This window comes from Anastrepha obliqua, chromosome 1, assembly GCF_027943255.1.
Source record: "Anastrepha obliqua isolate idAnaObli1 chromosome 1, idAnaObli1_1.0, whole genome shotgun sequence".
Classification (NCBI taxonomy): Eukaryota; Metazoa; Arthropoda; class Insecta; order Diptera; family Tephritidae; genus Anastrepha; species Anastrepha obliqua.
Genome location: NC_072892.1, coordinates 167,376,511 through 167,401,875, shown reverse-complemented (window position 1 = coordinate 167,401,875; position 25,365 = coordinate 167,376,511). Strand labels below are relative to the sequence as shown.

At 38.9% G+C, this 25,365-nt stretch overlaps 1 protein-coding gene and 1 long non-coding RNA gene across 2 annotated transcripts; one reads left to right on the top strand and one right to left on the bottom strand.

The window, feature by feature from the left end:
* Positions 1 to 24,116, top strand: LOC129253485 (melanization protease 1). Its single transcript, XM_054891881.1, has 7 exons — positions 1 to 74; positions 15,148 to 16,062; positions 20,175 to 20,277; positions 20,390 to 20,568; positions 20,661 to 20,762; positions 20,949 to 21,116; positions 23,754 to 24,116. Exons 1-7 carry the CDS (start codon positions 29 to 31, stop codon positions 23,936 to 23,938), a joined length of 1,698 nt encoding a protein of 565 aa, XP_054747856.1. The 5' UTR covers positions 1 to 28; the 3' UTR covers positions 23,939 to 24,116.
* Positions 16,049 to 20,966, bottom strand: LOC129240326 (uncharacterized). Its single transcript, XR_008582063.1, has 2 exons — positions 20,682 to 20,966; positions 16,049 to 16,366 (listed from the first exon to the last, which is right to left on the bottom strand). It is a non-coding gene; the product is annotated as an uncharacterized LOC129240326 (long non-coding RNA).
* Positions 24,117 to 25,365: the final 1,249 nt, after the last annotated feature.

Below are 25,365 nucleotides of genomic sequence, written 5' to 3'. Positions count from 1 at the left end.
AGTAAATAAAATAAAATAAATTTTAATTATGCACCGGTGGAATTGTTTGCTGATTTTGTCTACATTTTATAAACGTGAGTCTGTTCATAGATACGTCGGTTTGTAAGTGTGTGTACATGCAGGCTGCACCATTTAAACTAAGAATGTTGTTCCTTGTTAAGTGGGTGTGGACGTAAGTGTAATTATAAAAAAATATGTACAAATACTTCATCGTACTTAAAAATGATAGGTAGCTCTGTACCACCTGTTGCATGTCAACGAACCAGGCAGTCATGATTAACAACTTCCATAAGCCAACATAAATAATTTAACACCAAATATAAACCATAAAATGTTATTATTTTATAAATCTATGAAAATGAAGTTAATATGATGAAAGAATATTATATTTAAGACATAATGAGGACCGGAAAAGGGATTTATATACAAGGTGAAGTCTAAAACAAACAAGACTGGCGTCATAAAAATGTTTTTGCTGGCGCTACCTTTTTAATGAGTTAGTGCGTTGGAAGTTACATCCCTAGCTGACTTCCAGTCAAAGTTTGGTGACATTCGGTTCAATGGAAGCGAAGTTATTGCGCTTCAAGTGTAAAAAAATGAGTTTCGCACAAAGAGTTAATATCAAATTTTGTTTTAAAATCGGTAAAACGTTTACCGAAACATTTGAATTGATGAAAAAAGTGTATGCGTTGATTGTCTATCTCGCGCCAGAGTTCATGAGTGGTTTACACGATTCAGAGATGGTTGTGGGGACATAAATGACAATGAACATACGGGCCACCCAAAATCAGTAATCACCGAAAACTCCATCGAAATTGTTCCTTGATTTATCAAAAATGAATCGAAATCATCATTGGAATTCATGGATTCGGAGTTGAATATCTCCAAAACACCGATTTATCGCATTTTATGGAGGTTGAATTAGTTTTAAGGGTTTTTTTCGAAGATTTGGGGCTTTATTGTGAAAAAACGGTACAAAATATTTTATTTGAAGTATTGGCCATCGCTAGCTACAACTTTCGCCTATCTTTCGGGCAATTTCCGGATGCCGTTTCTCCAAAATTCTGGCCGCTGCTTGGCTATCCATGACTCAACCCATATTTTGGTAGCCTCGTACGAGGAGAACCGCTGGTCCGCCAAATCGAGACTCATATGCAGGAATAAATGATAATCGGAGGGAGCTATGTCTGGACTATACGGCGGGTGGGGTAACACTTCCCAGCCAAGCGTTCCAAGGTATTTTTTGACAGGTTGAGCAACATGCGGCCGAGCGTTGTCATGTTGCAAAATAACCTTGGTCGTGCCTTTTTACCGTTTCCGGCCGTTTTTCTTTCAATGCCCGGCTTAAACGCATCAATTGCAGTCGGTAACGATCCCCCGTGATTGTTTCGCCCGGTTGGAGCAGCTCAAAATATACGACGCCGACCTGATCCCACCAAATGCAGAGCATGATTTTCTTGCCGTGAATATTCTGCTTGGCCGTCGACGTTGATGCGTGGCCGGGCAAACCCCATGATTTTTTGCGTTTTGGGTTATCGTAGTGGAGCCATTTTTCGTCGCCAGTCACCACCCGATGCAAAAAACCCTTCCGATTTTGTTGCTCGATCAGCAATTCGCACGTAAAAAATCGCCGTTCGACGTCGCGCAGCTTCAACTCGTACGGGACCCAATGTCCTTGCTTTTGGATCATTCCCATCGCTTTTAGACGCTTGCAAACGGTTGATTTATCAACGCCCAATGATTCAGCAAGCTCTTCTTGGGTTTGGCACGGGTCCTCGTTTACCAATTCCCCCAATTCCGCGTCCTCGAACTTTTTGGGCTGGCCAAGACGCTCCTTGTCTTCGGTGTGAAAATCACCACTTTCGAATCGTCGAAACCAGTACTCACATGTTGAAATCGACGGAGTATGGTCTGGGTAGGCCTCCTGCAGCAATTCACGGGCTTGGGCTGTATTTTTTTTCAAATTGAAGCAGAAAAGCAAAGCTTCCCGCAAATTGCGTTTCGACGGCACGAAAGTTGACATACTCGGGCACGAAAACACTTCAGCGAAATGACAGATACTGATAAACAAAGCCTAGGGATGAGGCTTTGTCATGAATATATATTCAGTATTGCCAACGCGATAAAGTGATAAATAGCGCCATCTGTGTGTCACCTTTAAAACTAATTCAACCTCCCATAATTGATCATTTGGGCTTACGAAAGGTCTGTGCACGTTTCATTCCGCAAAAATTGTTCAGGATTCAACATTCGAAAGACCTCATTAAAGAGGCGAGAAGAGAACCTGGAACTAAGCGGCAAAGTGCTGAATGGAAGGCCCCAGATGAGCCACCACACAAAAATCGCGTTTGGAGAAGTCAAAAATCAAGTCGATGCTCATTTGTTTTTACGATTCCAAGGGCATTGTCCACAAGGAGTTCATGCCTATGGGCCAAACCGTCAATGCAGTTTTTTATCTTGGCGTTTTGAAGCGTTTGTTGTATCGCCCTGATTACCGCGAAGGAGGACGCTGGCGCTTATTGCATGAGAATGCACCATCTCATTGATCCATTCTTGTGACTGATGTTTTGACTAGAAATCGCATTTTCACCATCAATCCCTCACCGTATTCGCCTGATATGGCTCCCTGAGACTTCTACCTATTTGAAAAATTGCATTTGGCCAGGAAAGGAAAACGTTTTGCGTCCGTACAGGCCATCCAAAAGGCTCGCACCGACATCCTGAAAGACATTCCGGTCAATGACCTGAAACTCTCTTTCGAAAAGCTTTTAGATCGCGCAAAACAGTGTATCGAGGCCAGAGGGAACTATATTAATATATTTTGAATAAATAAACTCGAAGTTATCAGAAAAAAGCTCCTGTTGTTTCTATTTTAGTTGAGTCTCGTTTATTTTGGACTTCACTTTGTACATGCATCGGGTGTTTTTTTTAGCTGTATGAGAACTATCAATATCGTTAACTATGGTTTGACGGCTGAGAATGGCAAACTGTGTTGATATTCATGTTCAGTAAGATTGAGGAGGAGTGGTTGAGCATTTGTGAATTACGAATTATGACTTATTTGCGGTTATGTTAGCTGCTGCTGATGAAGTCCGAGACCTGAGGTTTTGTCATCCTTAGAATATTCCTCGAACGCCTCCGATCCACACTTGGCAAGAAGGATTACGCGACCTCACAAGTCTTTTTTTGTCCAACTCTCGCTAAGCTTACGCGAACCCATCTTTCCAAGAGCAGACCGCAGGTGGTCAAGGGGATCCCAATACTTTTCCTTTGCGGGCAAATCACCTCACACGCCCCCTGACTGGCCAGCTCGTCTGCTTTGCAGTTTCGCGCAATCCTGCTATGACCAGGTACCCAGATTAGCTTTATGTCAAAGAATTCGGATGCAATCCAAAGTGAATCTCAGGCTATTAATTGCCGCTTGGCTATCGGAGTAAATAGCTAATCAGCTGCTTCTTTGATTTGTGATCCGGTAACCTGGATTTGAGCCTGATGGGGATCTTTGTACAGAATACTTCTCCTCCAACTCTTCCGTCCTACATCGAGCCATCCGTGAACAGGTTCCCTAAGCCCTCTCCCCAAGTGTTGCACCCAATCCACTCCTCTCTTGATGGAATATGGGTGGAGAAAGTTCCGCTTGGGCCTAAGCGAGGGTGCACACTGATCCGTTGTCAGGGGAATGAATCCAAAGTTTCTAAGCTCTAACATGGTCACGCTTAGAAGCTGCACAGAGAATAGTGGGCTCGGTATAAACCCTGCAAAAACTGAATTAATTCTCTTTACAAAGAAACACAGGCTCGTTATAAGCTCCTCGCTAGCTTTTAAGGGTATGGAGATTCCTTTGAGAGAGAATGTCAGGTATTTAGGATAGGATATTTAAATAGAAAACTCACATGGAAATCTTATATTGAGAAAACAGTCCAGAAGGCCAACGTTTTATTCTTCGTGTCTTACATTGCCTCTCCACTTCTGTAGTTCGGCCGATCTTAATATATGGGATATTTGTATGGTGGTCAACTGCTCAAACGGCAAGTTATGTTAAAATCATGAGGAAGGTTCAAAGAACAGCTTTTTTATGCATCTCTGACGCTTTAAGGACTATCCCAATCAAAACGCTGGAAGTGCTAATCAACTTTCTTGCACTAAAGCTTATAGGGAAACGCGTAGTCGCCGCCTCGGAGCTGAGACTTAAAAGACTATAGAAAGACCGGTGGCTTATGCAAGCCTCTATTTTGCACACTGTGAGATGCACCTTGGACAGATTTTCAAGACGAGTATACCGTCAAGAACAGAGTGGCAGCCACCAAGGCCATGGAGAAAGGGGGAATTAAATTTTTATACAGATGGTGCCAAGCTAGACGATAAGGTTGGCTATGGACTATTTTCGAAGGAATTAGGACTTGAACTATCCGTTCGACTATCAGACTACTGTAACGTCTATTAGGTAGAGATTCTAGCTATAAAAGAAGTGGCTACGTATCTAAATACGCATGCCGTAATAAAAACGACTAAAAATATACTCTCGGATAGCCAGGCAGCCATTAACTCAATGAATGCGGCTACTAAGATCGAAGGTTACACAGGAATTTCGCACAGCCTTAAATGACATTGGCGCCATATGCAAGGACAGCCTTGTTTGGGTTCCGGGGCACACTGATATTGAGGGAAATTGCAAAGTTGATGAGCTAGCCAGGAAAGGTATTACTCTTCAACTGCACAGTTATAGAAGTACCATTGGGATACCTAAGGCCACGAGGAAATTAATAATTCAGAATAACATTAACCAAGAGGCCAATGGAGCATGGGTCGCGGCTTGTATAACCGTTTATAGGCTATTTGACAGGCATTTCTTGAGACCTGAAGTTTCCTCCCATAAATATTATAGAAGTTGTAGAGAAGGGAAAGGGAAACAGTTAAGTACTTCCCTTGCAATTGTCTAGCCGTGACTAAATCAGAGCAAATGGCATCCTGCGCTTCGTTTCCGATTTGTGATAATAGATCACTGGCGGCATCATCGGTCCTTATAAAATAAAAAAAAAATAAATAATTGGGGCGTACACCCTTTTTGGGTGTTTGGCCGAGCTCCTCCTCGTATTTGTGGTGTCCGCCTTGATGTTGTTCCACATATGGAGGGACCTACAGTTTCATGCCGACTCCGAACGGCAGATATTTTTATGAGGAGCTTTTTCATGGCAGAAATACACTCGGAGGTTTGCAATTGCCTGCCGAGGGGCGACCGCTATTAGAAAAATGTTTTTCTTAATTTGGAGTTTTCACCGAGATTCGAACCGACATTCTCTCTGTGAATTCCGAATGGTAGTCGCGCATCAACCCATTCGGCTACGGCGGCCGAACCATTCGGCATCGGTCCTTACTGCCTTTAAAATGAGGAAGGAGCAGCCGTTACGATGAATGGATTTATTGCAATATTCAACTAACCATTGGCACCATATGGCCAGATTTATTGGAAAAAGCAGTCAAAAATTTAACCGATCGGACTGGTAGCCGCGGGATATCATATTCAAAAAGTAAATGCCATGAAATATCTACTAGATTATAATAATAAAATCTAGTCAATAATATTTGTGTTTTGTATTATCACCAAACACCTAGCAGGAGTGTATGCGCCAATTATTTGTTTATTTTGACGTGATAACGTCTTATAATTCGATTTAACAGGCTGCACGCACGAAAAAATGTGCCGTTACCTTGCTCATTAGTGTTACCTTGCTCATTGCCGTTACCTTGCTCATTTGTCGTTACCTTGCTCATTGCCGTTACCTTGAATGAACTGCAAGCGAAAGCGCGGAGCGAACGACAGAGCAAACAAAGCAAACGAACGGCAACGTTCGACATCTTGCTCTCTCATACTTAAGTGAGCGTATATGTGTATGTATATGCGCATATGTACATATATAAATTCACGTATTTGTATTTGCATATGCCTTCTTATTGATTATTATTAATTTGATTTACTTGAAGAATTTAAAATAAAACCAAGTTTGTTAATAATACCTGTTGTTTTAATGTTATTATTTTTTGACGTGATAACGTCTTATAATTCTATGTAGCCGGCTGCACGCACCAAAATATGAGCAGCATGTTATGTTATGTTATGATATGTTATGTTATGTTATGTTATGTTATGTTATGTTATCTTATGTTATGTTATGTTATGTTATGTTATGTTATGTTATGTTATGTTATGTTATGTTATGTTATGTTATGTTATGTTATGTTATGTTATGTTATGTTATGTTATGTTATGTTATGTTATGTTATGTTATGTTATGTTATGTTATGTTATGTTATGTTATGTTATGTTATGTTATGTTATGTTATGTTATGTTATGTTATGTTATGTTATGTTATGTTATGTTATGTTATGTTATGTTATGTTATGTTATGTTATGTTATGCTATGTTATGTTATGTTATGCTATGTTATGTTATGTTATGTTATGTTATGTTATGTTATGTTATGTTATGTTATGTTATGTTATGTTATGTTATGTTATGTTATGTTATGTTATGTTATGTTATGTTATGTTATGTTATGTTATGTTATGTTATGTTATGTTATGTTATGTTATGTTATGTTATGTTATGTTATGTTATGTTATGTTATGTTATGTTATGTTATGTTATGTTATGTTATGTTATGTTATGTTATGTTATGTTATGTTATGTTATGTTATGTTATGTTATGTTATGTTATGTTATGTTATGTTATGTTATGTTATGTTATGTTAATGTTAACTCATTCTCTATATCCATACAAAATATCTATCAAACAAATAAAATTAAAATTTTCTTTTGAAAAATGCAACCATTCAATCAGTATTTTCTTATGACGTTATCACGTTAAACTATCGTCAGTAAACCGACTTTACAGACAACCTCTTTTTTTTATTATAATTTTAAGTTCTCAAGATCTTGGGAATGGTAATGGTTGTACGGGTTAGGATAAGGCCTTTATGCACTGCGACCAGATTGATCTATTGTACGCCTCTAATTACTTAATTATTATTATTTATATTATTATTTAGTATACCGAGATATCGAACCAGCTCTTTTAGGAGGAAGTGTTTGTAGGTCTTACTCCTTTAGTAGGTACGAGCCCAGGATTCTGTGTCTCCTTAGGTCTAATGCCTCACAGTTGGTGACTCAGTGTTCCATAGACTCCTCTTCATCACAGCAGAACCTGCATAATCTTGTGCTAGATAATCCTATTGTGTTAAAGTGTTTATTGAAGGCAAAGTGACCTGTAAGTGCTCCACAGAGTAATCTGATGCCCTTTTCATCTAGGGTTAGACCAGAATTTTCTATTGGCATTAAAGTTCAAAAACTTTTTGGAGTGATTAAGGTCGCTTGTGCCGTTCCAGTGTTCCCTCATTTTCGTATGGATCCATTTTTTGGTTTCCTGTTTTATATTATTTTTGTTTAAGTCGAAAAATGGGGTTGGACCAAAAAATAGCCCTTCTGCTCCGTTTTTGGCATAAAAGTCTGCCTTCTCGTTTCCTTCGTGTTCCTCATGTCCTGGTACCGAAATTAGTGAGACCTGATTATGAGTGACCAGTTTTTTGAGTGCATTGTTACACTCGATTAGGACTTTTGACCTGAATGTGAAGCTATTCAAGGCTTTGAGAACCGATTGGCTATCCGAAAGTATTTTAATTTTTACTTTCTCGAACCCTCCTTTGGATATGAGGAGGGTATCGAGGTATCTGTACTTAGTGTTAGAGATTTGTGTGCTTTAGTCCCCACTATTCCTGATCCTTCTCTTTGGAGCATTTTGGAACCATCTGCATACTGCATGTTGAACCCTGTTCAAGATATTGAGGTGTCCAGTAAGATCTAATGGTTTAAGTTTTTCTTTCATATGAAAGGACAGTACTTTATGTTTTATGCCACCTCGGAACGACAGGTTGTTTTTTTATGAAAGGCTTTTCAAGAAGCTTTCATGGCAGCAATGCACTCAGATGTTTGCTATAGCCAGCCGAGAGGTGACTGCACTGCTCTTAGAAAAAAGCCTATTCTATCATTGATGCTTCATGTGCACAGTGGGCTTCGAATATGACGAAGTCACGCATGGTAGTCACGCACAAAACACTTCGGCTACGATGACCGCCGTATTATAAATTTGAAATTCCAAAAATGTTTAAACTGACTTTTTAATACGAAACTACAGCATTGGGATTTTCCACAGAATATCCGAAGGCTGCATTGATATCGACATAGCGACAAGGGCAAGTATGACACATGCCATTTGTGCTTTGCTGTATTGCTGTATTGAAACAAAAACAAAAGCATAATCAACCACAATTCTTGGCACGCAAATGCGTAAGCTGCGTTTTTAGTCTTAATTGACACTTCATTGTTTCTTCCAATTTGAAAAGTTAATTGTTTTGTATTTAAACTAATGCAGATTTAAGTATCAACAACTGCTGATTAGTGTAAGAAATATGCAAATATGCGCATATGTATGTAGTACCATGTAATCACGAAGTTGTTTAGCGATTAAGCGCGCAACTCGTTTCTTATGTAGAGTATAAATATACGTACTTATGTGTACATACATACATATATGCATACATATATGTGTGTATGTATGTATGCATATGCCCACATGTGCTTACTCTACATGTCCGCATGGCAGTTATACTACATACCCATAAATGCCCTTGGTTGTGACGCAATGAGCCAGCGATATGCCGGTATAACTTTTAGCAAAACAACAAAACAAAAGACTTTTGGCACGAACTTGATAGTTGCATGGCGTGTGTGTATGTATGCATGTAGGTGCATATTTTACAAAAACATGGACATGCATGGAGATATTTATAATTAATAAATATATGTCATAAATACATATATTTTAAAACAAAACAAAAAAAAAATGAAAAGCAAAAACAGGAAGGCGTAGTTCGAGCCGACGACTTTAAGTGATTACGGCTGGTATTATGCAATTTAACTATAAATCTGTTTAGCACAGTCTTTACGTTATGTAGATTAGTTCGTATGACAGTTAAAGAATAGTAAATTGCAGGCATAACGCACATATCAACGGTCTGTAATAGCTACATCAACTACATCGAATTCGAATGCCTATTGAAAGTCATTTCAATGCTTATGTTGTCGAGCATCATCGGTGCAGGAATCGACAAACCAAATTATGTCAGCACGCGCTGATTTATGACACCCTACATTAGCCTCCTGTGAGAATGAGGCAACTCTTCCAATATTCATATGATGCTATAATCACGGATTATTACTTACTAATTTGGCGAAATCCGATCATCTTCTCTTTGATCCTTCCACCGGACACGAAGACGTTCTCTTTGCCATGGATAGCCAATTACCGTTTCAAACATCTTCTTCGCCGGAGCAGTTTCTTCCATACGGACGGCATCACCCAGCCACCTTAGTTGCTGCAGGCAAGCTCATACAGCTCATGGTTTATTTGAATTCGGTAACCGTCATCTATGCGAGCAGGGCTAAAAATCTTGCGAAGTACTTTCCTCTCAAAAACTCCAGGAGCGGCTGCAACTGATTGTTTGACTTTCCAGGCTTCAGCGCCATAGAGAAGCACCGGGATGATGACAGCCTTGTAGAGTGTTGTTATCGTTCGCCGACAAAGGGCTTTACTACTCAATTTTCGGCAAGAAGGGTTATGATTCGCTAGATTTCAAGGCTGATGTCACTGTTGCTTGTAACACCGGAACCAAGATAAATAAAATCCTTGACCACATCGAACTTATGGTTGTTAACTTCGATCTGTGGTTCAAGACGAGGCGACTCCCTGCAGGACGCCAGCATATACTTGGTTTTTCCATCGTTTACCGTCAAACCCAATCGTGCGGACTCTTTTTTAATCGCCGTGAAAGCGGCGGCGACATTCTGCTTGGTATGACCGATGATGTCGATGTCATCAGAATATGCAATGAGCTGGTCACTTTTATACAAAAAAGTTCCGTTTCATTTTACACCCGCCCTGCGAACCACACTTTGACAATGGCTCCCCTTGTCTGAAGCCTCGAACGGTATCGAAAGGCTCGAAGAGGCCCTTTTCTATCTTGATGGAGTTTTGTGTGCTGCTCAACGTCATTCTGCACAGCCGTAACAGTTTAGCAGGGATATCGAACTCAGGGATTATGCAATATAGTTGGTCGCGAATGTGGCTAGCAAAGGCTGCATTGTAGCCGACGAATAGGTGGTGTGTGTTAACTTGGTCCTCATGGGTCTTCTTCAGGATCTGCCGCAGTGTGAATGTTTGGTCGACGGTGGAGCGGCCAGGTCTGAAACCACACTGGCATGGCCCAATTAAGGATTGGATGTAAGGTTTCAGTTTATCACATAGCAGGCAGGATAGAATTTTATGTGCGATGGAGATAAGGCTGATCCCTCGATAGTTGGCACAGCTCGTGGAATCACCTTTCTTTAGGATAGGATAGAGGGTACTGAGGCTCCAATCACCGGGCATGATTTCTGCTTGCCATATCAAGCCAAGTGGGTGCATGCGCCCTACCAACTCATCTCCTCTAGCTTTAAACAGTTCGCCAGGCAGGCCATCCGCTCCGGCAGCTTTTCTGTTTTTGAGTCGCTGCATTGTAATTCTCACTTCCTCAAGACCTGGGGCAGGATCGGCACTCCATCATCCCTGATTGGAGATTGTGAGATATCAACTCCAAATGCAAAATTGTTGTGTTCTGCGGCTGCCTACAACTTGGAGAAGTATTCCCTCCATAATCTCGGCACACATTCCGAATCCGATACCAGATCACCATTTTCGTCTTTACTGGATGGCGCTCCGGTCTTGAAACCTTGTGACAAACACTTTTTATCACCGTAGCCAAATTTGTTGGTGCGGTGCCTCCATTTTTCGAACAACATCAAGACGTTGCCACAAATAGGAGGAGGAGCTTTGCCACACACCCAAAGAGGGTATAAAAGCCAATTATATAAAAACTTAGTACTGCCATAAATTCTGTTACAAGCTAACTCCGTCATAGATATGAAATTATACTACTTTTTTTTAATGAAGTTAGTTTTATTTAATCATGTAAAGAATAAAAAAAAAATGAATTTTCATTCGAAACGATCACCATTTGCTTTAACACAAGCCTTCAAACATTTAGGTCATTCAGCTATTGAAGCACGCCCGGTTTCCATAGATATTGACGTGGCTGCTCGAACTAAATATTGTTTGAGGCCTCTCCAAATTTCTGTGAGGTCTTCATCAGGCCATGTTCTCCAATTCTTACTACAAACTGTAGTCCAATGGATTCAGATCTTCTTCTGCGGCGATTTCTTTGATTCTTCTGCGGCTATGAACCCAGGAATATTGTTTTTTAGCCACTGCTGAGTGGTTTTTGCCTTATGAGCTGGAGCGTAATCTTGCTGGAAGATCCAACGCTCTCCATTGAAGAGAGTACTGCTCAACTGCTTCACCACGCCTTCTAAGGCGTCCTCCTGGTAGACCCTTTCCTCGATCTTAACCCCTTTTTTGCAAAGATGAAGAGATGTCACGCCTTCACAAGACACTTTCTCTCAAACCATTAAGGAGGCTGGATGGTGGCCATGCTGAACTCTTGAAACAACATTTTTAGAAGTTGTAGCATAGATTTTGTCGTTTTCTTCTTACTAAACACTTCTTCAGTAGTGAAAATTTTCCCATCTGTGGAAAGAATATTTTCATGGCCGTTAACCGCGTGTCACCGAAGAAGCTGTTTGAATCACTCGAGTCTAATTTTCTTTAAGCGCATTTTCAAAAGATGACCCGTTGACCAGCGGAAGGCTTGCATGTGGAGATCAACTCTAATTAGTCTTGACATGGATCAGGTCGACACATTTATTTTCCCGGACATGATTTACAGCTTTCTAAGGGGATTTCAGTGAGTTCTTTCTCAAACGGCTTTCATGGCTGCACTGGTTCGCGCCCCGCGAGGTTCACCACTGCTTTTTCTGTCTGTCACTTCAGACGTTTGCGAAAAACGATTGATCGTGCGGTAAACAGACATTCTGGAAATATTAAGTTTTTTCAGCAATTTGAACTTTTGCCTCTGTAATGCAAGTGTCCTTAGCTCCCCACTCCATAGTTAACAAGTGAAATTTGCCACGAAACTGAGTATAATTTATGAGTAGAACAAAAGAAAAAATAACGGAACTTTTTTCTGCGAATTTGTTCTCGCCGTACGCATTGCAAAATTTGTTACAGTTGATGATTGCTGTAGGTTTTAAGAAAACCTAAAAACCCTCTTTATGCGCTTTTAGAGTTTTTAAGGGGGGGGTAGGGTCACAAAATCGAAATTTTTTTTCTTCACTCATCTTATAGTAAATCATTTCAAGAATGTTGTGTCAAAATTTTAAGTGGATCGGAGCAGCAGCCTTTGTAGGCACTCTACCTCGAATGCGGAGCATAGATAATTTCTCAGAGTCATTTTTTCAAACGCGTTTTTCCCGAAACGACTTCTTAAAAGTCGGTGCCAATCACAACTCCGAAACTATTCAACCGATTCTTTTCAAATTTAGCACACGTTTTCTAAATCAAAAATACCTCCCCCCACACTGTTTTTTTTTATTTTTTTTTTTAAGGTTGTTTTTCACTTACAAATATGGCGAAATTTTTCGCCAAAAATGCTCGTTTTACGTTTTTTTGCCACCAAAACTACAAAAATGAAAAAAAAAAATTTTTTATTCATGTAGGGGGGAGCATTACGTCAAACTTTAACTGAAAAATTCGACTTTTTTAGTTTCAGATGATTCTACGACGAATGCCGATTGGCACCGCAGAGCACCTCTCTAAAAACATATCTCCAAAAAAACTCTGTCATGCGCTTATTTGTCAATATTTTATTATTAATATTTTTTAAAAACTTATTGAAAAGATGTACAATAACATGCAACTGATTTTATTAAAGTATCTTAAGCCATATTTCTGTAAAAAATTCAAAAAAAAAAGTGTTTTTTTTTTAGCGCTAAACCCTACCCCCTTAATGTAAGTGTAAGAATTTTAACTCTATTTAGTTGTCACAGAAATCCCTACATTCCCTACATTTATAGATGAGTAGATAGATTTCAAAGATCCATTGTGCGCTGGTCTTTTAACACTAACACATCTTTCTTCATAACAAAGGGTCTTTCAAAAGGCGCGCCATATGCAAATTTAAATTCTTTCGCCTGATTATCGCCGCCTTAAGTTCAGCAATCTCGATCTAAATGTTGAGTTTCTTAAGTCTTAAAGTTAAGTCTTAAAAGGCGAGAAGACAATCAATCTTACTTAAATAGTTAAGGTTTTGGGAATCAATATCCCGTTCTTGCCCTTCCTGGCGTAGAAATTGCCAAGCGCGATTTTGATATCCTGACGAGAGTAGTGATAGTAAGTGCCATCTAAGCACTTTTAAAAGTAGCCTTGGCCATATGGGCCTTCTCTTTATCCTCTTCTTTGCGTTGGCACAAATTATCAGTTTATTGGGGAGCCTCACTTTATTGTAACGAGATGCTCTTGCACCGAAGTGAACTCTGCTTCTTTATGTGGCAGCTGTAGGAGGCATCCCAAGATGCGATGATATTCTTACTTTGTTTCGACCATCGCAACCCTTGGTTGGTGGTCTCAATTTACCCATTAAGAAAGCAGATATTCCAGCCATACCACCATGAAGGGGGTTCTCATCAGAAACTTGTTCACATTGTTCAATAGGACTTGCTTTTATAGGGTTAAGGGTAGTAAGAGGCCCGAAAAAATGTTGATTTTTAATAAAGTTTTTTTTTTGCTAGTCAATTGCTTTATTTTACAAAAATAAAAACATAGCATTAATACATCGTTTCGACTTGGCTTTAGCAAAATTAAAAAGAAAAAATTGTAAATTGTAAAAGCTATCGCTGTTTGTGTGGAACCCGTTTCTCCAGAAGTCCCTTGCGGTGATCATCACAAGTCCTTGGAGACTCATCTAAAATCAATCGGGCAAGAGAAATCAGCTTTGTTAATAGATAATCTGCTGCCTGATCGAAGCTTTTTTTTTTTCAAAATGAACAAAATGGCGGCCTCAGAAAATTTTTTCCAGAATTTAGAAAAAAAAACCAACAGTTAATTGTTAAAAAAAAAAATCAAAATTTTTGAAAAAAAATTATTTGATCAGGCACGAGTTTTTTATGTTTTTCAAAAGCAGTATACATTTTATTGAAATCTACCAAGCGGTTTTTAAGTTACAGTGATCATCAGTTCCAAAAACATAGTTTTGAGAAAAACGCATTCAAAATTTTGCTATCGATTACCGGAGCGCCCGAGCGCCCTTCGATAATTGTTGAATAACTCGAAAAGTATTTGTTGGATTCATTTCAAATTTTCACATAATATTTTTAAGATATTGTACTTTGAGAAAAGGCAAAAAAAAAAAACAATTTTTCGAAAATTCTGACTGCTCCTAACCTCTTAAGTTGCCGGTTCCAATATATAGTACAAGTAAATATTAGAAAAAATTGGAATGGATTCATAAAATTGCACAAAGGTACTAAAGATTAAATACGTACACATTAGGCCGGGTCGATTTTTGGTGAGGCAAAAAAATCGCCCATTGCTCTGTGAAAATCATATTCTAGGGATCAAAATAAGAAACTTTGCCCAAGGAACCATACCTCTATAACGAATTCTGGGGGACATTTGGGTCGAACTTTTTAGTTTCTTTTCTTATGTAAAGGCCAAAAATGGTGATATTTTGAAATGATTGTATGGGGAACCCCCCAAGAGAGTTCCAGGGGGTGTGCCACTGGCATGGGTGGATCGGCCGTCCAAAGTTGGCGGGGGTCGGTGATACATTTGGACTCGATTGGAGCACTCTAAATGGGTCAAATTGGGATTTTGCGTTCGACCCAAATTGGGGAACATCAGAATTCGTTTTAGAGGTATGGCTTCTTCGGCAAAGTTTCTTATTTTGATCCCTAGAATACGATTTTCACAGAGCAACGAGCGATTTTTAAATCGACCCGCCCTAGTACACATATACATACATATATACATACATACTTAAAGTATTTTTACAATGCAGCAAAGAAAATCTTATTTAATTACTATAAAGCTCTCTAAAGAAACTACTCCGAAACTAAACCACATTTTCATTCCCTTTCTTAACATGCTTTTTATCAATTCCAGTTACCAATGCCATTGCCCTACCCACCGGCCTGCCCAAATGTAATTGCATACCCGTGAAAGAATGCGAACCCATCGCTTACTTACTCCTGAATCACAGGCCACATGAAGCTGACTTGATATACAAAATAGTGCAGAGTGCCGGTTGTGGTTATGCCGGTCTTGATCCGCTCGTCTGCTGTCCCACCACCTATGCTAACCACAAAATAGCGACGCGCGTGCATTCAACTGAAAGTGATACATTCGGCAGAACAGATCCCGACGCCTGGGTATGGGACAGCGTAGAATTACCTACACGCTTTGGCGCATTTACAGAAAAGTTGTTGGCAGCCAGTTCAGATGCTCGATCAACTAAACGACGATCAAAAGATTTCTACGAAGAAACAGATATATTTGATTTTAAGGATCCAAAAACCGAAAGAAATTTTCCACATTCTTTTTACGAAGAAGCAGTTGAGTTCCAGGACAATGATGATGCTAAAATAGAACGCGACTGTGGAGGGCTTCCCCGTAAATACTTTACAAAGCAACCACATCCACAGCGACATCACTTTGACGAGCATAAACATATGCATCACCACGAACATGACCACCATAGCGTGGACGATAGCAACGATTACGATGAGGGGGAGGAATATCCACGCATTATTTTTAGGCCAATAAATGATGGCCCTGTTATATATCCAGATGACAGACGTTTGAATCGGCCACTTCAGTTTCCAATGCAAGGAACTACTACGACAACAACACAGACACCGCCAACAACTACTAAAACGGCCACTACAACAATAAAGCCTGTGGTGAAGGCGACGGAGCAGTCCAAAGTTAACACAGCGCGTTGCGGCATACCGGAAATAGACGGCCAAAGTGGCGAGCGCATATACCCATGGATATCACGCATAGCTTATATTAACAAAAGTGAGTGAGCATTTTATTTATTTACTCAATTGTTTTCATTTCAGTGAAAATGTACAATGCGACTTCACATAATTTCATTGACCACCTTCTGCATCTTCTTGGTCAAGACAACACCGAAGAGGAAGACGAGCGTGCATTTGAAAAGTGACCAATTGCTTTCGCTTAATTGAAATCGGCCTTCTCTATTCGTCAAAGATGAAATGGAATTTGTTAGTTTCGACATCAGGGTTTGTTTGTCATCTTCAGCGGCTACTTGGAGTTCGCTTTCGCCTGCGGTACCAGCCATATTGACTTGCTGGGATTTCTGTAATGGAAAAAGGAAGAAAATTAAAGCAAAAAAAAAAAAAACAAAAAAAAAAAAAGAGAAAAACGAAAGGGCTAATTTCGGTGCGGACTGAACTTGATAAAAAATTAGTTCAGTAAAATTTAATTTGGGGCCGACTATTTATTTTTGGAATCAAAAAAACAAAAAAACTTAAAGGAAATGAGATGTGTTACTTGTAACATCAGACGGATGGAAATTTATTCTTAACATATAAAAAATGGGCGCGGGTTTTATCCCGAACTCAATAATATTGAAGCCGGATCTAAGTGAGATAGGGAACAATATGGAAATGAAATGGTTTAAGAACCACTCTAGTACTCCCCAACTAGCACTAAAGCGCCGTTTTGCTACCATTATGAGCCCTCCAACAGGCAGATATCTACATCCAGCCAGAGCTGTTGTTGTAATGGAGAAAATTGATGTGTTTTACAGTCTGGAACCCCGATTATTCATGAAGTATAAAAGATATATATTTAAATTTTTTTTACATAAAAATATGTACAAAACTACGAGTCGCAATTACTCAATAAGCTGTGTAGTTTCCATCTTCTCGGCATGCTTTGAAGCTTTTCTGTGTAGCTCGTCGACAAAGAGGACCAGATTTTGCGCATTTGACGTACGAGTTGCTTTAAATCATGGACTATCTTTTCGACAAGATGCGTTTTCATAATTCTCCACACATTTACGATGGGGTTGGTATCTGGGGACTGGGAAGGCGTGACGCCATATTCTTGTTTTGTTGTTTCTCAATGTGTTTTTCTGAGAGTAGTAGTTTTGATGATGTGGGACGGTGGGATATGTTCGGCTCTTTCAGTCGACGTTCGATGGTGTTGATGTTCACATCTATTCCCTTTTTAGCAAGAACTGATCGTGCTTGGCGTAGACGCAAAGAAGGGTCCCGCTTAAAAAGTTAGACGATCACTTTATCTTGCTTTTTTTGTCGTCACTCGCTTCAAGCCGCGCCCGGAAAAGTCATCAACACAAACTTTTTTGTTTTTTTTAATTACTTTTGCAGTCGTAAGTAAATTTCGGCCCTTTCGAATGCGTGCATAAAAATACCGCCTCAAAACGCTTCGCGTATTTCTCACTCATTTTTGTTTGAGTGCGTTTACGGGACACTACCTGAGTTGGCACTGGCGTTGTAGCCCTTGAGTGAGACTATTATGCAGCAAAAAGCATAACGAAATATATCTTGAAGTTAGAAGAAAGAAACCGGTTATTTTCTTCTGACACAGACTGTAGGTAAGCGAACTGCCCCAAGCTGTCGATGAAAGGAGCATCCAGTGATCTTAATCGTCTAGCTGTCAAACCTGGACATTTACAGAGAAAGTGCTCAACAGTCTCCTTCTCTGAAAGTTCCCCTCAGCTTCTGCAATGGGGGTTAAATGGCAAACTTAGCTTTTCCGCGTGTATGCCGATCGTCCAATGAACGGGTAACACAGCTACGAGTTTGAAAATTGAATGGCGTGGAGTTCCCAGAACTTTCTGCATCCTGGGTCTATTGTACTGGGGCGAAACGGTTTTCGAAATAGCACATGGGGAAATTAAACTCCATCTTTTCTGCGCTTTCCTGAGAAATAAGGAATCTAATTTTGGACGAGTTTTTAAGCCGTTGTCGAAATACAAGCTTTTATATAAAAGTGGAGGAGGCACGGTCCATCTTCCAAAATTAGGCTTGAGTAATTTTTGTTTTTTGGTTTTCAAAGTGATTAATTTTGCAACATTTATCAAATTTTTGAAGTGAAAACTTCTTTAGAATCGTTGGGAGTGATTTGAGAAAAAGTGAAACGAAAAAAGCGACACTCTTGGCTACGAAGCGTTATATTATATGTTGATATAAACGTAGCGAAGAACTAAATAACTTTTAGGCCAGCGCCGACAGCATGGCGCGGTAGCCGAGTGACTAGCAATGTGAGCTTCCGATCCAAAATCCTTGGTTCGAATCACAAGAAAAAAATTTTTTCTATACAGTTATTTTTTTTTTATTTTATGATATGTTTATGAGGAGCTTTTTTTCATGGCAGAAATACACTCGGTGTTTTGCCATTACCTGCTGAGGGGTGAGCGCTATTAGAAAAATAGGTTTCCTTAATTTTGGTGTTTTTACCGAGATTCGAACTGATGTTCTCTCTGTGAATTCTGAATAGTAGTCACGCACCAACCCATTCGGCTACGGCGTTTGTTTAATTTTACTGATGCAAAAATGAGGAAAAATATATGAATAAAGTTTGCTTACTGTTTACACATTTTCCAAAGGTGACGGAGAACCAAAAAAAAAGTCCATTTTCAAACAAATACGAGTGCATATGTGTAATTGTGTTAGAGTTTCGGTCACGCCCCAGCAAAACCTGCGTGCATATGTGTTTGTAACATTCAAAAAAATGTAATTGTGTTAGAGTTTCGGTCACGCAGGTTTTGCTGGGGACGCTCATAATAGCAACCGCGTGTGTATTTTTATATTCGTAAATATTTTCATTTTTAAATATTTACCGCAATTATGCCGAAAAATAATGCAGAAAAGTGTCGTGAATATCGACAGAAAAAAAAATCAATAAATAGCATCACGGAATTCATTCACGAAAATTTAATAAAGTATACACCAGAAGTATCGCGGATACTTAGAAAAGATTACGATAAAGTTCCAATGATTTTAAGTGGCGATTTTAACGTAAATTTTGCATTAGACACAGCGGTTCCTTCAATTGACGTTCTCAATACAACATTCAATTTAAAAATGTGGAACAATCGCACTGAATCGACAACACGATCAAAAACAACCATTGACGCGGTATTTCAAAGACATGTTGACAACATCGAAACCAAAGCATTTGTATCATATTTTAGCTATCATAAGCCACTCGTATCATTTGTTGAAATTGAAAACATTGAGGATGAATAATAATAAAATGAAGAAAAGAAAATATGAACTTTATAGCAATATTATAATGAACCTATAATTATCCCGCCCCTAATGCTGCTTTCGTCTCATTCTCTCTCAGTTTGTTTTACGGAAGGTTTCACTTCTATCGCGTCTAACCGTTAGACTGGTGTTTTTTTAATTTTTTTAGTTACCGTTTTATTGGAGGGGGACGTGGTTATTGACCGATTTCGTTCGTTTTCAATACTAGCTTATCATGGACAAATAGGAATATGTCTTCCAAGTTTCGCATTAATTTTTTAATGAAAAAATGAACACACAGACTTTTATCAATGCTATTTAGTGTAGTTTTACTCCCGCTTTTTTCGAAACTATTCTGTGCGAGGCGAAATTTTGGAGCCCAGAATGGGGTTCAGCGCACAAAAATATATATGAAATATATAAACAAAAAAAACCTGAATTTTGTGAGCCTGTGTTGTAAATCTAAATAAAAATTAAAAATAGTTACATAAAAAATATTTCCGGCATTCCATTAAATAAATTTATATAAAAAATAACTTATTACTTGATTTTACTTAAGCTTAAAGCAAGGCGAATCTATTACAAGTAGTAGCAGTAAAGCAGCTAATCTGTTGTTTTCTTTCGCCGTGTACATTCGGATGTCAGCACAAAATTAAATTGAACTTGAAATTTGTAATTCGAAAATTGTAATTTCCTAATGAATTTTAATTCAAAAGACTTTTTATAAATAAATAGAATAGTGAGAAAGTGCGTAATTTGTTTTAGCTAAATAAATCACTTCTTTACTTTCTACTTTAACGCGACTTTCTAATGTACACATTGTTGTTGTTGTCCTAATGCATCCCACCTTTAATGAATTCACAATAAATTTCTAAAATTCTCTTTCAGCCAATAATTTCATAAGCTATCGCTGTTCCGGTTCGGTTGTAAGTCAATCACACATCCTGACAGCCGCGCACTGTGTTGTCAACCTTGTTAGCGATCTGCGGCTGTGAGTACACAAAACACATATATATATGTGTGTACCTATGTACACATGTCTCACTACGAGTATTATATGTTAATAAAACCGTTCCTTTTTCATCGTAACATTTACTCTGCAGCTCTCATGTGCGCATTGGTGGTGTGGCGCTTTCCCCTAACTGCACTGCCAACAGCAATGTTAATTGCTCCATCACTACACGTATTTATCAAATCGCCGAAGTGCGCGTACATCCAAGCTACGATCAGCCGAAGTACGCCAATGACATTGCGTTAGTAAAAATAATCGGCGAAGCAAATGGTAAGTGAGAGCTAAAATTGCAGTACTTTTTGCAAACTCAATTATTTACGTTTGTAATCTTAATACTCCTTACACAAACATACGGAGTGTAGAATATACACCCATTTGCTTACCTCCGAAACTATCTGCTTCTGTGCGTGATGAGCTTATAGGCAGCCCTGGAATTGCGCTTGGCTGGACAGCGGATTTGGAAGGTGAGATTTCTCTTTGCTTTACTTACAATTTAATAAATCTTTTCGTTATTTCGTGAACAAATTAGTTGATTTAATTTGTGTGAAAAATTATTTATTTCTTTTATTTATTTAGTTTTTTTTTTTTGTTTTTGATTGAAAAACTTCGATTTTGTGAAAGCTATAAATTTTTTTTAATTAACATTTCAGGCAATGATACAGGTAGCCCAAGAGTACGTTACCTCAGTTTGCCGATAGTTAATACAACTGAGTGCGCCATTACCTATGCGAAATTTAGTGAGAACTTCAACGATCCAATCATTATTACGCCATCACAGATATGTGCTCAGGGTGGACCTATGAATGATGTCTGTCGAGGTGAGTAATTTGAAAGTAAACTGCAAGTAATAATGGAAAGGCCAAACAAAGTCACTTGCATGAAAAGGGCGAATGCTTCGTTCACGAAGAGATATCGAGTCCATTCTCGGTGAGCTAAGCTCTTAGATTACTCATTCCCAGAAAGTAGCCGATGTCATTGAATAGATGGAGAAATTTATGGAATTGTTGATTAGTGATTTTTTTATGTGATATGCATACATTCTCAGCCTGCCTTAGGAGGGCATATTTTTTTTTTTTGAAAATACCCAATAACATACATATATGGAGCAATGCTGCTGGAGTAACAGTCCTTGACCGAATATAAATCGGTGTCGTGAGAACACATTTTTTTTTCTTCCGCTCCGCTCGGTTTAATTATGAAGATTTTAGAGAAGATGTGCATCCGAACTCTTCTTCTGTCATAAATCGCAAATTACAGAACAGAACTACAAACAAATTCAATGCAACTGTAAAAGAGAGCAATTGACGGTATGTAGTTTACGTGCTGTTTGTGTAGAGCGGAGAGTAAACTATTATTATAACAGAATGGGGCGTAAAATGGTGGCAAACCTAGGTTGAGTATCTTTTTGTAACTCAGGAGATGCTCCATTACAGGGCGATTCATATAAAGTGATAGCGATAGTTGGTAGTTTGAATTTTGAAAGTGCAATCAAAATGTAAATAAACAAACACGGGTTAGGTTAGGTTAGGTTGAACCTGTCCACTGTGGGACACACTCAGGCTTATGGCCCATTGTGATGCCGCATGGAAAACTTGCCCTTATCCCTCCTAAAACCAATATGTACTTTTCAAAAATTTTGTAAGATCCTTAATTCCGACAGAGGCGAGATCTTCCAATTCATAAAGAATTATTTATCTACCTAAAATGGCGAGTCTACATCTGGATAGAGCAGGACAGTGACACAGAAGGTGTGGGATCGTCTCTTTCTCTTCCTCGTCTAGACAACTTGTGCAGAAGCCATGTGTTTGAGTGCCTACCGATTAGGCAGTGCCCCATAATAACTGTACTGAAATCAGTGTGTTTAGACTGTGCTTATCTCTTATTAATAGAAGTTCCGTGCGTTTAGCAATGAGAGTCGGCCACAGCTGAAGGGCGACTTTGCTAGTGGCTTTGTTACGCCATCTTTCATTTGCTACTCTTGCACTTTCTTCGAGGATACGTAGTTTACATGTTTGCAAGGGTATATCTATATCATTGCCTATGTACTCATCAGTCAATTTGGTACCGATTTTCGTTAGTTCATCGGCTTTGCAGTTCCCCTCAATGTCACAATGGCCAGGAACCCATGTTATCATTAGGTGAAATGACTCAGCTATTTCGGTAAGAGACAAGCGGCATTTCATGGCTACCTTGGAGGTTGTTGACTGTTTTGTGAGGGATTTTATCGCCACCTAGCTGTCAGTGAAAAATGAAGATATCATTTCCGGATATCGCATCACACTGTATCAGTGTCGCGGCTTTTATTATTGCCATCAGTTCTGCCTGAAAGACACTACAGCAGTCGGGAAGCCGAAAACTGAAGGAGATCCCCAGATGCTTGGAATATACACTTCTGCCCACCCTGCCCTCGAGCTTTGAGCCATCTGTGTATACATGCATGGACTCGCCCTGTCTTACCTCGTCCCGTTCCCACTCTTCTCTCGAGGGTAGGAGGGAAGTATAGGTGGGACTGTATAGCCCATCTGTCCGGAAAGCCCCAACGAACAAACAAAATAAAAAAGAAATAAATATTATCACTTTGACATTCAAACTACGAGATCGCAAGAAAAAACAAATCAGCTGTTCTACCGATATCATCTTATATGGATTCGCCTTACTGCCTGATATAGTCGAACAAGTGCATCCTGCTACTATTTTATGGCGCCCTCTTATGCCAAATGGATTTTTTGAGAAACTTTTCCTTATCATAAATTCATTTAACCGCGGTTAAAAACAGTTTCGCCATATAAAAGTAAAGTGCGGTTTGAATGTCAAGTCCATCGTCCATTAAGAGCCAATATATTTTTGTGCTATAGCCTCGAAACTTCAGTTCTAGCATTGCGGGTTCTTTTCTTAATACATTTAGTGCCATGCCGTATATTTTTGTATAACACCAAGTACTTCCTGTCAATCAATATATACTTTATGAAATGGTTTCAAACAAAAACCCATGGTGAAAAGAATTCAGAGATGTGGCTAAAATCAGACCGTTAATCGGCTCTCAGCGATTTTAAAGGAATCAGCTGATTGGCTGGCGTAACTGGGATCATGATAGCAGTTTGATTGCGAAAAATCTGAGATTGTGTTGGTGATATATAAAAAAAAAATTAAGACAGTTTTCACTTAGGTTGCTTTCTGAATGTTATGTTGCTCTCTTATGTTACTGTCCACACACGAATAAGTGAACGAGTGTCTGAAAACGTGCGAAATGAGCGGGTAGAATTCTGCTTGACTTCAGATTTCTAAAATTGGATTGACAAGATTTTCGTTAAAGCGCTATTTAATGTGAAAGAGACAACTTTTAAAATAACGAAATAATAACTACTCTTAAAACTAATATCTTTTAACGTTTATCATCATTATTATTCATGATTAAATATTACAATACTAATTTTTCCTTATTTTCAATTATGCAGGTGACAGTGGTGGTCCGTTTATGGATGAGGGTTCCTCTGGTCTAATAAATTCAAGTGGTCGTCATTCTTTATTAGGTATTGTGGCTTTTGGACCTACAAAATGTGGCATGTCGAATATACCAGGAGTCTATACGCGCGTCAGTTCCTACTTGGGATGGATCATAGAAAGTATTAGCTTAAGTTAACCTGCATTTCTAACCACAAAATTGCACATAAACACATACTTCCTTTTTTAATCAGCATCCAATATTAAGTACTGAATCAATATTTATTTTAGTATTAGCATTTCTTGTTTATGGAATTATAATTTGTTGTCTATAAAATAAAATAAAAATCATGCACAATAATTGTGCAGGCATTAAATCACTTTTCTGTTTTACTGATATTCTAAGAATCTAACTAATGATGGGTGAGTACGAGATGCTTCAAACATCTGGGGGCTTCTCGTTGTCTTCTCTCGCAGATTAATTGCCAGTCGTGTAAAGTTATGTCAAATTCAAAGAGGTATCGGATTTTAAATTGAAATAAAACAATGAAAATTCGAATTGATTGAATAACCTTTCTTATTTTTGTGTAGAACCATTCATGACATTTATTTTTTAAAGATAATCCCTTTCAAATGATGGCCGCAACTCCGCCGTACTTTGGCCATCCGTAAACACCAATTTTTGATGACTCGCTGGAAGACTTCGGTCGGTATCTCGTAAATAAGTTTAATAATGTTGGCTTCCAATGTCTCAATTGAAGCTGATTTATCCACAAATCATTTAGACTTTACATACCCGCACGGACCTACAAATAAAAGTTCAAAGGTGTGAAATATCACGATCTTGGTGGCTAATCCACTGATCCGAGTCGAGAGATAAATTGCTCACCGAAACGACAACGCAGTAAATTCATTGTTTTACGGGCTGTATGGCAAGTAGGCGATAGTGTTTGTCATTCACTGTTTCATTGGTGCCAGCATCGTCTTTCAAACATGGCATAAATATGGCCCAATGATTCCTCCAGTCCATGGGCCCCACCAAATGGTTGTTTTCAATGGATGGCTATTCTTGAATGGCTTCGGGTTGTACTTTAGCCCAAATAAGGCAATTTTTTTCTTATTGACGTAGCCATTAAGGGCCGCATCGCTGTACACCATGAGTTGGCTTGAGCGCGCGATGGACACTTTTCACAGAGCGTCGATTTTCGCAATACAATTGTACGATTTGTAAACGTTGTTGAGGCGTAAGTCTTGCCATGATGAAATGTCAAGGAATACCGAAAAAAAATATAAGCAAACGTTGAAGCAAATCCCAAAATCTTCTGGAAATACATAAAATCTAGAAGAAGTAGTACCAGTGTCCCCACTGGTATGTTTTTCGATAATTGTCAAGCGCGAAGCCCACGTGAAGCGGCAAACTTATTTGCTGAGTTTTTTAAAACTAATTTTGTTGGCGAAGAACTTGATCCTCTGTCCGACTTTTCTTCTGACTAAGTTTATGCCTTGAACTTTGGAGGTATTTGCCTCTCTCCTGAGGGTATTACAATAGTAACGCTTTAATTAAATTGAAATCATCCTCTAAAAAAAAATTCTCCGGTTTTGGTCTATCCCCTGAAAAGTATTTTC